The 13698-nt window shown below is 34.5% G+C and overlaps 1 protein-coding gene and 1 long non-coding RNA gene across 2 annotated transcripts; both read left to right on the plus strand.

Moving 5' to 3' along the window:
* Nucleotides 1-2149: 2149 nt before the first annotated feature.
* Nucleotides 2150-6857, plus strand: LOC129575924 (serine protease 41-like). Its single transcript, XM_055460163.1, has 9 exons — nucleotides 2150-2165; nucleotides 2358-2573; nucleotides 2824-3159; nucleotides 3234-3335; nucleotides 3584-3665; nucleotides 3773-3932; nucleotides 4080-4203; nucleotides 4301-4447; nucleotides 4536-6857. Exons 1-9 carry the CDS (start codon nucleotides 2150-2152, stop codon nucleotides 4802-4804), a joined length of 1452 nt encoding a protein of 483 aa, XP_055316138.1. The 3' UTR covers nucleotides 4805-6857.
* Nucleotides 6855-8823, plus strand: LOC129575837 (uncharacterized). The gene is made up of 2 exons (XR_008688838.1): nucleotides 6855-6960; nucleotides 7171-8823. It is a non-coding gene; the product is annotated as an uncharacterized LOC129575837 (long non-coding RNA).
* Nucleotides 8824-13698: the final 4875 nt, after the last annotated feature.

The following is a 13698-nucleotide window of genomic DNA, read 5'->3' on the forward strand; positions in this document are numbered from 1 at the left end:
GTACTTGAGGTCTTCTATAACTAAGCTGAAGACAGTTATCTCTTATCACTTATCAGTTGCGCGCAAATCGCGCACATAAAAAAGCAAATTTTATATAGAACTTTTTTTTTCTTATCATTTTTCCCGCTTTTCGCGGAACTGATAAGAGATAAGAGATAATTGACTTCAGCAATGATATAGAAGACCTCAAGTGCTACAACTTTGCCGGAGACACCAAGTTGTTATCTCTTATCAGTTCCGCGGGAACCGTGAAAAACCTCGAAGACCCGCTAAAAACGAACATACTTGCTTTTAACCATTTTTAAGTCGACAGAAACTTGCTCTTCTCTTTCGTAACAAAGTCAATCAAACATACACTACTCTCAATCTCACCCATAGACATAAGATTATCATTGTCACATTCATCGGAAAGAGAAAAAATGTAGCGATTCGATGAACAAAAAAGTCCACATGATACCGAAGTTTTTTTTTTGTTCATTTCGATTGGGGATTGGAAATTCATTCGATGTGCTTGCGAAAAGTGAGCGTATCAAGTTGTGCAAGAGAGTCAATGAAGCGTCTGTTAGCTTTTGACCCGCAGTGCGGGTCCCGCACTGTATGTTCCAATGAAAATAGCTCGAATATGGGACCCTGAAATCGGTAATCTGCCTTCACTTTTGTTCTCTCGTTCATTCGCTCGTTCTTCTTCATGTCGTACTCTCTCTCTCTTTCTCTCTCTTGTTCTTCCCTTCATCTCTCCTCACGGAAAATGCATTCATATTTCACGATTGATGCCAAACACAAGCGCTATTTTTTCATGTGTAAAAAATGCGGAAGGGAAGTTTAGCACGGAATATACACATACGAGTATGATCGCAAGAACGAGCGAACACACAGACGATGGAGCAAGGGGAAGCATCGCTGAAAATGCGCTGAGCTTAACACAATCCCGTGATGTGTATTATTAATGCTCGAGTGCTTTTCCATAGGCATCACCAGCACTTGTGAGAGGCTGCTTCCAAAAAATCCTCTCTCTCCTTCCTTCCTACACACACACACTCTCTCTCTCTCTCGCTCACGTTCTTTCCCACTCTCGCTCCTGCGCCCATTCTCTTTCATGATCATTCGCTCGCTCATCATCATAGCAACAACAATAATATAAATCAGTGTTGAAAACAATTTTCGCATATCCCGAAAATGTTCATGAATAATTCGGAAAATAGCATGTCAACATTTCCATACGCACATGTGTGTGTGTGTGTGTGTGCGTGCGTGAATTGTTCCATCTCTATCGTGTTTTTGTTTCTTTTTGTGCCTTGTCATTGCCGCCTTGCCATTCCTCCTTCTCTCTCTATCTCTCTCTCAATGTCCCGAGGAAAATGTTCGGCTAACGCTTTTGTATTTGTGCATTAGCATTAAAAATGAATATTTTCATAGAGAAGTTCTTCTTGTCTTCGGTTCAGTTAGAAAAAAAAAATACTTTGATGTTATCTAAGTTAATTGATTTAACACTTTTGGTTGACGGCATGGAATGAAAAATGGGGTGAAAAATGTGCTCCTAGACAAAATGGATTACAATGTTTTATCTTTTTCAATTACTGTCACTGCAAATGTAGCTCCGCAACTAAGTAATTGGCATTTTGATGATGGCTTATTCAAATCGATACAATCAATCTCTTGGCATGTACTACAAAGAGAATCCTTTTTTTTCATTCCGAATATTTTCGCAAATTGCGAGTGTTTGGCGAACAGTGCTATTTCTACAGCCGCAAGATGGTTTTTCGGTGGCACATCTGAATTGTGCATTGAAAATCCAACAAATAACATACTGGGCGGACGTTGGCAATTGTAAACAATTTGAATGAGTTTGTTTAAGCTAACTCTGTATTAAATCAATGAGAGGGAATGAAGCGGAGCTCCAATCAGTCACATCCTGATTTCAATCAACACTTGTCTCTTTGCCAATTTCAAGTAGCACAACCAAAACCACCCACATTCGGGTAATGTATGGGCGATATTGAAAAAGAGCGCAAAACTCATCGAGAATGTAATTTTCATTCAAAATTGGATTGTGTCACACAATCATTGTGTGAATTAAGGGAAATGTTGTAACGGAAGAAGAAATCAATTTCTGCATAGTCGAACATTGAACTGAAGTTGAGTCGACACTATGATTTCAGATCTTGGTAAAGCTTTGGAAAATGGACAGTTCTCCACTATAAATATCAATTTATTGTGATTGTACTTTGAAGAACAATACTCTGATAATCTTTCATTTCAGCACAATACATTATACCCTTTGTTTACTACACATCCTCTAAAAAGCATTTTTTTTTTCTCATTTTTCGATTTTTGATTTCGTTGCCGAATATGTGCAGTTTGTTCAGGTTTTTCATGTGATAATAAGACTCGGTGCATACCATCCGATTGGAAGTGTGACGGTCATGTCGATTGTTTGGATCAAAGTGATGAATCAAATTGTGAAAAATGCGGCAATGACACCATCTACTGTGGCGAGGATAGATGCATGAGTTCAGTACATGTTTGCGATGGTGAGGTAAATTGCCCGTACGGTCAGGATGAACGTAATTGTGGTAAGTGAACACCCAATTCGGATGAGTTTTTTTTATTGTTCTCTTTTTTTGCCAAATTGTATTCCACATAATCCAGCTGAATAACTCGGTTTGGAAGACCAATTGACACATCGAATCAATTTCATGTCAAATTTCAGGTCTTCTCCACTTTTTCACTTTTTCTAACCGAAAAAAAAAACTCCTTTCTTAACAATTCAAACATGATTTTTAGTTTATTCAACGATGCACTCTTTTCTTCTCGTTTGTTTAGTCCGTCTTAGCGGACGAAATGGTGATATAGGCAAAGGTATATTGGAAATTTACAAAGTGAGCTTAAAGAAATGGGTGCCAGCATGTGTGGAGAATTGGCATCAAACCACGTCGCCCACCATGGTGTGCTCGTTGCTTGGTTACAGTTCAGTGAATTCCAGCCGAGTTGCGATGCGTTTAACAAATCAAACGATCACACCATCGTCCATCAATGCCAAAGAGTCACACATCATTGCCCGAATGTATCAGCGGAAAAAAACCAATTTGATCAAAGAATTTGGCAGTTGTACGTCAAATGAAAATCATGCAGTGCTCGATTTAACATGTACAAACTATGGTGAGTGTTTTACCATGTCTGTATAAATTTTCAATTCATATTCATTGGAACATTTGTTGTCTCCGATTGAATAGAGTGTGGACGGGTGCGAAATCGACCGGTACGAGCTCGAACACGAATTGTTGGCGGTTCCGAATCATCACCAGGTGATTGGCCATTTTTGGCTGCTATTCTAGGTACAGATTTACATTTTTGATATGTTATTGCCCGACATATTTATTATTATGTTATGTTGGGATTTTTTTTTTCTTCCTTATAAAGTTATTAAGATTTGGCATAATAATAACATAACATGTTATGCGTTATGTCGGGTGTTATCTTAATAAATCTCTTATGTCAATGTCTTGATAACATATCGACGTTATTACTATGTTAATTAAGTATAGTTAATAATATGTTATTGCCCGTAAATCTGTAATTCTAGGCGGACCCGAAGAAGTTTTCTATTGTGCTGGCGTTTTGATTGCCGATCAATGGGTGCTCACCGCTTCGCATTGCATTGGAAAGTAAGTTGTCGATCCAATTTGATTAAGTTTTGTTCTTTTTAAACAAGTGAATGAAATTTTCCTCAATAAAAAACTGTTTCAATTGAACAAAAAAAAAACAATTTCAGTAAGTCATTGCACAGCATAAACAGCTGGACGATTCAATTGGGTATAACACGTCGAAACTCGCACACATACTACGGGCAGAAAGTGAAGGTGCAACGTGTGCTACCGCATCCACAATACAATTTGGATGTAATGCACGACAATGACATAGCATTGTTTCAGGTATGGTTAATAAATTCAATTCAATTTAGAATTCGATATGAGCCGTCGAATAGAAATCGTATTGCAAAAACTCGCCCACGCAAATCATTAATTACTCTGGGTGCGGTTTGTTTTGTTTTCCCCCGTTTTTTTTTTTTTCATTTTTAGTTGGCAACACGAGTGGCATTTCATGAGCATTTGTTACCGGCATGTCTGCCACCGCCTCATAAGAGAATCAAACCGGGAACCATGTGCACGGTGATTGGATGGGGCAAAAAAGAGGATGAAAAACGTATATCACCTGCTCTTTTTTCCATTCTTCTTTTCTTCATTCAAGTAGCAAATATGCTAATTGGTTTTTTTTCTCGCTTTTCTCATTGTATTTGCAGCAAGTACATCGTATGAGCCGACGGTGAATGAAGTCAATGTTCCTGTATTGAATCGTGATTTGTGCAACGAATGGTTGGTGCATTTAAATGTGACCGATGGCATGATATGTGCGGGATACTCGGAAGGCGGTAAAGATGCGTGTCAAGGTAGATTTATTTGTTCTTTTTTCAGCAAGAAATGACCAAAACGAACGAAAAAAAAAAATTATTCAAAATCCAACTAAACCATTTGCAGGAGACTCGGGCGGTCCATTGTTGTGTCGTGATTCAAACGATCGTGAACGATATTGGGTGGCTGGCATTGTATCGTGGGGCGTTAAATGTGCCAATCCAAAATTGCCCGGCGTTTATGCAAATGTCCCCAAGTATATACCATGGATCATGGAAAATATCCACAATTATTCCAATGTTCCCATTGAATATCCACGTTCAACTAACAGCAACAGCAACAACAATCGCAAAACGAACAAATCATTCCAACGACAGCATCGACAGCGGAGTTAAAAGTTCAAATTTAGAGAAGAATGAATCAAAAATGTTCAATATTTAAAAAAAAAAAAAAAAAAAGAAGAGAAGAGTTCAAGAGATTTAATTTTATGAAAGGAAACAAATTCAATCGAATTGCAACTAAAGACAATAATGAATGAATGAATCTAGTGCTGTTTCGATTTCCATTTTTGTATTTAAAAAAGAAGAAAAACAAACAAACAAATTTTATTGATAATAAGAATGTGTTCTTAGCGGAACGAGATTTTATTTTTTCTGATTCTTTTATATGCATTCAATTTGAGCGCTTTGCTCAATCGCCGTACGCAAACAAAAAAAGGATAATTCTTATAACGAATGACAATAATCTTGATGAAATAAGTCACTTATAAAAAAATATATATAAATCAAATTGATATCCACATGATGATTGAAAACGCAGACAATAATACAAAAAAAAAAAATATGCAAAGAAAAAGAGAAAGAGAGAGATAAAATCAAGAGAGAAAACTAATTGAACAAATAAGAAGAAAAACAAAACATATTTATGTATTTTTAGATAAGACATTTTTTGTGACACGTTTTTTTAAGATGACAATATATATACAAACATGTGAGGTAGACAATAAGACAAAGCAGTGTGTACATACACCGGAGCGTATCATATCAATCAAGAGATGAGCTCTCCATACTCTCTCTCTCTCTCTCTCTCTCTCTCTCTCTGTCTCTAGCTCACTCACTCATTCACTCTCTTTCACTATATCAGTTTCACTCGAGCGTGCAAAATCAATCCAAGTGGATTTTATCAATGAAAAGTGTTTGAAAAAAAAAATGAAAATGCAGAATAAAGCTTGTAGACAATAAAATCTAAGAAATTGACAAAAAGGCTTATGATTAACTTATAGAGTTATTTATAATTAAAATTGAAAATGAAGAGAGAAAAAACCACAACAAAAATTGAATTCCAATGATGATTTACCAGTGGTGAACTTTAACCACACACTCTTTATCTCATTCACACGCAACAAAGTCATACACACAAGCGTGTTTTGAACCATAGCGTAATATATTTTATACAGAGGAAATATTCGTAGATTTAGTCAAGTCTCTCTATTCATGTATAGCTTAAAAGTGAGACGGTGGCGATCCAACTGTGTGCAAACACAGAAACAAAATGTCTTTTGTGAAATGATTTTCTATGGCTTTGAAAAAGGTCAATGACCTATTCGATGAGTATCCTCTGTTGCAGAGGATTCCGTATGGAATGTTAACAACTTTTCCAATCATGTGTTTCGGGCATATTCACAACAATTCGATAAAGTGGACTAAAATTCCAGGATAAAACCAGACATAATACTATATTCAATCGTCCTCTCCAATCATCTTCCATTCTCAAGGCCAATTATTAGCCCAACAAATACACCACTTCGACCTTCACATTCAATGGATGAAATACTTTAATATTTTTGTTTTTGGTTCAATTCAGTTGTTGTCATCCAAGCTACCGACCGGGAAAGAAATTTGGTTTTATTTGATTATTGGCCAATGTTTATAACGAACATTCCACCTAGGGGCGAGACACGTGGAATAGGAATAGCCATTTAGCTCGAAAATAGTGAAATAGCGGTGGAATAGTAATTTGACTAATCCACACATAAGCGAAACACTGCATGGAATAGCGGGAATAGTGATTTGACTAATCCGTACATAAGCGAAACACTGCATGGAATAGTGGGAATAGTGGGAATTGCGGAAAGTCGGTTTTGAAGGATTCCAGTTCTAGAGTAAAAAAAAACTTCTAGAAATTTAGTTTTTATTATCATTTATTGTTACGGATCACTGTCTGATAATCATAAAAAAAATCGTATACTACTGGTTTCGCTGAAGGCATTTCAAACTTAGCCTAAAACTAGGCAAAACAAATATAGAAGTCAACTACAAACATTCTGGTCGACAACACAGTTTTAAATTTTGCAATTTGACATTTCGTTTGACGGAATAGTGGAATAGCGGGAATAGCGTTTTTAGTATAGTGGAATAGTGGGAATAGTATGTGTCTCGCCCCTAGCATTCCACACCAAAGCTCATAAGATTTTTATTAAAGCGCTTGCCCAATATAAAACACAGTATTAAAGTACCGGCGAAATATTCAACTTGTAAAAATGCATGATCACGTAGAGCCTCTAAAAATTGTTAAAATCAAATTGTTAAACGTCTTAAAAATACACTTAAACCCTTTAAATCACCATGGAACATTAAGGATCTCATTTTTTCGTCAAAAAATGAAGATGCACAAAATTTGAAGATAATTAAATGACAGAAAAGGCAATTTCTGGCTTAACAATTTTAACAATTTAACAATTTTTAGAGGCTCTAATGATCAGTTTCTATCAATATTTGAATGAATTTTTTTTTGTAATAACTTCAAGATGATCAAACTCTTTTTGTTAAAATGAATGAAATCTGACATATCGTTCGTGATCTCTCCATAACGAATTTTGACCTCTCCTCCGAATTAAATGAAATCGAATTCTCGATTCGAATCACTGATATTTATTAATCGAAGCAAAAGCACAGTCGTTTGATGTTAAAATAGTTGTCTACGTTCTGTTGTGCTATCAAACGAAATATGCATATCTGTGAACCACGGACTGCGGTTTGAGAATAAAAAAAAAGAAAAATCATTGACATTTTCAATTCAAAGTTCAATTCATGTCCCCAAGAGTTTTTAGCCACTTTTTTGATGTTGTTTTCTTTTCGAACGTTGCAACAAACCAAACTGTTTCATATCAATAAGAATTTGTGATTCAACCATGAAATTAACATCGATTTAAAAAAAGAAAACAATAATAATTGTCCAATTCATGCTCAATCACTTAATTGATTTCTCAATTTTCTTTTTGGAAATGAATAGAAAATGATTTATTTTTTTCAGAACACAATAATTCGAGTAACTCAAATAGAAAAACATAAAAAAAAGACAAAGGATAACTATGAACTTTGGACAATAAATGGAAAAAAATATTGAGAAAATAATCGAAAATTGACAAGAAAATTGGCCGACAATAACTGTTCAAATCATATTCAATAATAATTAATTTCAAATATCGTTCGTTATATCAAATTGGTCTGTTTTGACTGGAATACATTGACACTTGAGCATTTTTTCTCCCTTAAACACATATGTACACAATAGAGTGTTCTTTTTCGGAACTAGCGCCAACCGTTCTCGGGTCGTGGCGAAGCAAAATAAATTCTTAAAAGGCCTTTCTTAACTGTTTCAACAATTTTCTCAAATTGTCAAATTTGACAGCATATTCTGCTTTGCCACCACCCGTAAATTTGTACGGATGGCTTTAGTACCGAACAGGAACTCTCTGATACATAAAACAAATTTTAGTGGGAGTTGATCAGCGAATAAATATTGATATCGATGGATTTTTCATTTGTAAACAACACATTCAGAGAAATACGCTCAAAGGCCACAATAATCATGAGCCCAGTTTATTTTAATTGAATGGAAGAATAATGAAGATAAGAATTCCGTTCGACGCAAAGTAAGAAGTGGAATGAAAGAAGAAGAGAAAAAAAAACGAGAAGAAGCCGCAGAAGAAGATAAAGAGATAGATGAATGAGATGAAGAGTGGGCAAAAACGATAGAAGCACGACAATAAAGCCCAAATAATTGATAAAAACAGTTGCACAAAACCAGTGAATTTCACCGAAATATTTTGATCGGCATTGATTTTAAAATCCATATAATATAAAAAGAAACCATATCCATGGAAACTTTGGCTATGAAACCAATAATCAAGGCATATTTATTTAAATAAATGTTGACAATATTCTAGAGATTTATAAATGAACCACACACAAATGGTCGAACAATGTTTGCGGAGCAAAACAGAAATAATTTAGCACATAGCACTTAAGATTTTAGATGTTAAGAAGTGTTAAGCATACAAATAGAGAAATGAACGTTATTATTACATAAGGCATACACACATATTATTGAAATAAGAGCACATCAATTCAAATGATTTGTTTTTTTTTTTTGGTTTTTACTTCAGTTTTGCCAACCTCAAAATGTTTGCCCACATTTTTTTTCGATTTTATCATAAGGAATCACTTTGTGAGCTACATCATTTCAACGCTTTTTTTTCTTCGCAAAAACAAAAGGAAATACGATGAAAATCCATCTGAAAAAATGAAAATCTTTACGACATTTATTTGGCTTGAAAACCATTTTTTGAACAATCTTTTTGTTTCTTACCTAATCCCATAATCACAGTCCGGATATCTAAAATTGTTCGAGTCTAAAATTGACCATTCTGTTCTATTTTGACTCCATCGATAATTCTTAACATGTTACAATGCAATTAGCACACCTATCCACACACACACACACACACAACACAAACGAGTACTCACTAATTGTTAATTTAAAGAGAAATAAAAAAAAATCTAAAATAATAAAATATAAAACAGAGAAATGCGAGGGTTTCAGCTTTAATAAATTAATTTAGATATGTAAGAAAGCCAGAATCAACAAAATGCACACACTTTACTAAACAAACAACCAAAAATTATTTGTTTTAGATTTTAAATGAACAAATCAAGAGTATAATCAAATGTAATCACTTGAATTAAAACAAAACAAAAAATGAAAATTAGTATATAGGTTTTGAACTGCGAGTAGTTCAACAAGATGTGCTTTCCATGTGCGTGTGCCACCCACCCAAAATGTAATTTTGATTTTAGACACAATTCATTGTTTTATTTCTCTAGACGCTTCCAAGCAAAATTTTCCGTTAGTTTGATTTCCGCGCAAATGCATTGCTTTTTGTTTGGCGCATTAGCATAGAACTACCACTATTTTATACATCACCTGTTTTAACTTTTAAAATGTACACACACCCATTGGTCATAATCCATTTTTTTCAAATAAGAAAAATCAATTTGAAAGCTATCGATTCGCATATTGAATCAGCTCGTCTGCATCTTCGTGACAATAAAACGACAAGTTCAAATGTGTTGTTTCTTCCCAATCCCCAAATTCACTCACTTCAACACACTGTGCAGTGAACGAACACATATAGAACTGCGTAGATTTATGTGAAATGTTAGTCGATTAGAGACAATTATTTTAAAAAGTAAACAAATGAAAATGCATTTATTCAACACTTTTACTCATACACATACACATTACACAGCTTCCATAAGTGTCCTTAACAACACTAACTTATTCAAATTTAATTTTATTTTATTTCATTTTTTCGGGTCTTTGTTGATTTTTTGATTTTTTTCTTGATTTTTTTTTTCGTGCTGTCGATGAAGTCTTACTTTTTTTTATTAATTTCAATCAATATCAGTGTTTGATCTTTCCTTTGCGTTCTTTTTTAACTTTTTTTTCCTTTCTTTAGAGTTATTGGTCGCTCGACTTGATTCCTATATAGTTACTTATCTTATTTTACTTATAAAAACACGTTTGGCATCGATATTTTCTTCAAAAATAGTTGAAAATTCGTTATTTTTGTGTTTTGCCTTACAAAGTATTGCTGTTTCAACCAAATTCAGTGGTGGATGTTTAAGGCAAATTTATTTCACAGTTCGCATTTGTTTGCTCATTTTAAAATTTCATACACAGAGAGAAATTAGGTTGATCCAACTTTTTGTAATTTTGAATGGTTGCAAACTTTACAACCGCCATATGAAAAAGTTGCTTTTTGGCATATTCCAAATGTCATCTGTAATCGTACCAACCTAATTTCTCTCTGTGTAATAAATAATTTCAGTTTTTCCTCTCTTTTAGGAATAATATAATGAATTCATCATAATTATGAAATGTCTTTCACTTGTTTTCGTTTCATCTTGTTTTTCTGATGTTATTTTTTGGATTTAATTTCCATTTTTTTTTATCTCAAATTTTCTTTATCTTTCCCCTTTTGGCTTTTTTCTTTTTCTTTTTATTTTCATGTTTCTTTTGATTTCAATTCACCTTTTTGTTTTGAAATTTTCACAAATATCGTTTCAAAAATCACCAAATGATCAAGACAAAGGCATGTCAATTGTACACACAAAGCACAAGAGAAATGATGTCACAAAATGTATAGAGAACAGACGAATAAACAAGAGACAAATTCGACGGATTTTGGTCAATTAAAGTATCTTGGCTCCCTACGAAAATCAATCCAATTAACTAAAGAACAATTATATGGAAAATAAAACAATTACTAGTTTGTAAGTAGAAAATGGCGCAGAAGGAGAGACACCGGACAATCACAATGTGTAATGAATTAAAATCGAATACGTTTGCACATTGTCACTCAATGAAGCGTCATGACGTAAATACGATTTGGTTCTACACACATTGTGTCTCCGGCGACAAACCGAGCAAGAAAAAGAGTTAGTGAGTGAAAGTGCGTGCGATAAATCATATAGAGTTGAGCTTTTTACTTAAGTACTATTTTAGTGAAATAAGGCTTTTGAACGGTGATCAATTGATGATGTGTGTGCGAGACGCGTCACGCCTCACTCAAATTACTGTCCAAAAAATGAAAAAAAAAACCATATAAATATATCTATTTTTAAGAGCTTCGTTTCCGAATGTGGTGTGGGTGCACATTGATGTATGTGGCTCATTTCGTTTCTTCCTTTGCAAATTAAACTAAATTATGTTCTGTGCTTTAATATTGAATGCATGAATGAGACAATGTGCTAAAACAATTGAATTATGACACACAAACAAAAAACGTAGACATTTATAGGTAGTAGCATATGCATGCAAACTAATGCGCACACTTAACAACAATTTAGTTGAATAAGTAAAACAGTGACAAGTACTATAACATTAGGCGATAGATTTTGTTTTCCACAAAACTTCCAACCAAATTACGTGACTGTTGCTCAATCGGCGGACACTTCTGTTTTTTTTTTTTATCATCACACGAGCACGATGTGTGTGCACCGCACAAAGAAACATGTGGCCGTAAATTTATTTTAAATGTTTCATTTACACAATTTTAATGGACGAAAATGAAATCGAACGGTATTTTTTCCTATCACATTTTACATCAAATCAAACGAATCAGTGCAAAATCATTTTCACAATGACATATGAAACGTGATTGGTGTTTGCAATGGATATTTTGATTTTTTCTTTTCGAATTAAACATACCAGATTTTAGACATGATGAGAGACAAAATCCTCATCAAGTAAAACTGTACATGGAAATATGAAGTACAATTGTGATGTTTCAAATAGATATACGGGATGATCAGCGAATGATGGAGCAACAGTGGAATATATATGTTTCGGATGTGTGACGTTAAGCTGGCTACACATTCGGAATTCATTATTACCTTATAGAGACACAGACAATAAATCCATACATCATTCTTAGTAGTGCTTTAACATCCATTAGATTCTATGCAATCCTCGCTTTTCACCCGTTCCAGCATTGAAATATGAATGTTGGCAAACTCAAATATCGTTATCGCTCTGCCCTCAAAAGTACATAGAATAACAAGAAAAAAAACGTACAGTTTTCAAAACCAGCAGGGGCCAGTTCATTTGAGATCAAATTCGCTGATTTTTGAAAAAAAATATTGGGAAAGAGACAAGAAATATGTCGAAAAGGCGATTTCAACACTAAATTTAACGCTGGTTTGAGCGCGGATTTGAGCTTTGTTTTAAATTCTACTTTGAAGCATATGCACCGGCGTGTGCAATGCACACCGTGACGTCAATGACATCTGAATAAAATAAAATAGGCCAAAAGAGCATGCGGCAAGAGTGCATCGCTCGTTTTCAACATAAAATATTCAAAATAATCTTACCGTTCCTATTTGAACTAATTATTTGGCGTCTGAGCCAGTTCAACTGACAGCGATATACTTTCAAAAAATGGACAATTGCTTCAGGTTATTTGGTTGGCAACCAATATTTGCCAAACTTACACGTTCCACCCAACTGTCTGTCGTCATCAGTGCTGATGGCGTGTGTTCTAGTATAGTCAAATTCAACCGATGCATGATCACAATTTGCATTGGCCCAAAACTATAATCTAATAACTCAGCGATGCACGTCACCAGTTAATCGGCTGGTGCGCGCCATGCACACACGGTGTAACTGATAAACCATATACACGAGTCACAGTATGCTTTGATGCATATTCGCAACAGCGAATGTTTGACCGAAGTCGCAACTGGTCAAATGTACTGTGTACCAGCCGATTAACTGGTGACGTACATCGCTGAGAATAAATGTGTTAATAGGTCACTTAAGGCAATTTCTTTCGTTTGACAACTGTATTAAGAAAATTCTCTGGCATCAGACAAAGAGACAAACAAAAAAAGCTATTATGACATCTAAAAAAAACTGTAAATAATATGGATGAAAAACAAATTTCCGATGACTGAACGGCCTAATAATTAAATTATGATGACAATTTGGACCGCCTGCAAGTGGTTCGAATTGAATGGAACTCTCTGTGTACACATAATCTCATTTCTTTCCTTTTCATTCATCGAATTTCGGCTGATACACATGCTCGATTCATTACCCGACAAAGGAGCCTACAACCATTCGAATGTCGAGCACAAAACACTTTGTTCCGCGCATGAAATTTGATGATTTTTCTTTCTGTTCATTCTAAAATTCGCATTTTATTCATGAATGAACTGTATTTTGCAAACCAGATAAATGAAGTAAAACTATATTGGCAGTCCGATTTCGGACATGATATTTTCCACATTTTATACAGAATAAACATAAATATATACATTACGAGCATTTGTTCAACGGCATAAGACAATAAACAATACCAATCACTTAATTTGATACACAAATGTTGGTCTAGAACAGAATAGCATTTCTCATTAAGCTCCTGATCGTCAGGATACACACAAAA

Source organism: Sitodiplosis mosellana, unplaced genomic scaffold (genome assembly GCF_009176505.1).
Source record: "Sitodiplosis mosellana isolate CC-2019 unplaced genomic scaffold, AAFC_SMos_1.0 Smas_scaffold_6170, whole genome shotgun sequence".
NCBI classification, from domain to species: domain Eukaryota; kingdom Metazoa; phylum Arthropoda; class Insecta; order Diptera; family Cecidomyiidae; genus Sitodiplosis; species Sitodiplosis mosellana.

Coding starts and splice junctions, on each gene's coding strand:
- LOC129575924 (XM_055460163.1), top strand. Junction 3,160..3,233: donor TTTAACATGTACAAACTATG/GTGAGTGTTTTA, acceptor CCGATTGAATAG/AGTGTGGACGGGTGCGAAAT. Junction 3,933..4,079: donor ATGACATAGCATTGTTTCAG/GTATGGTTAATA, acceptor TTTCATTTTTAG/TTGGCAACACGAGTGGCATT.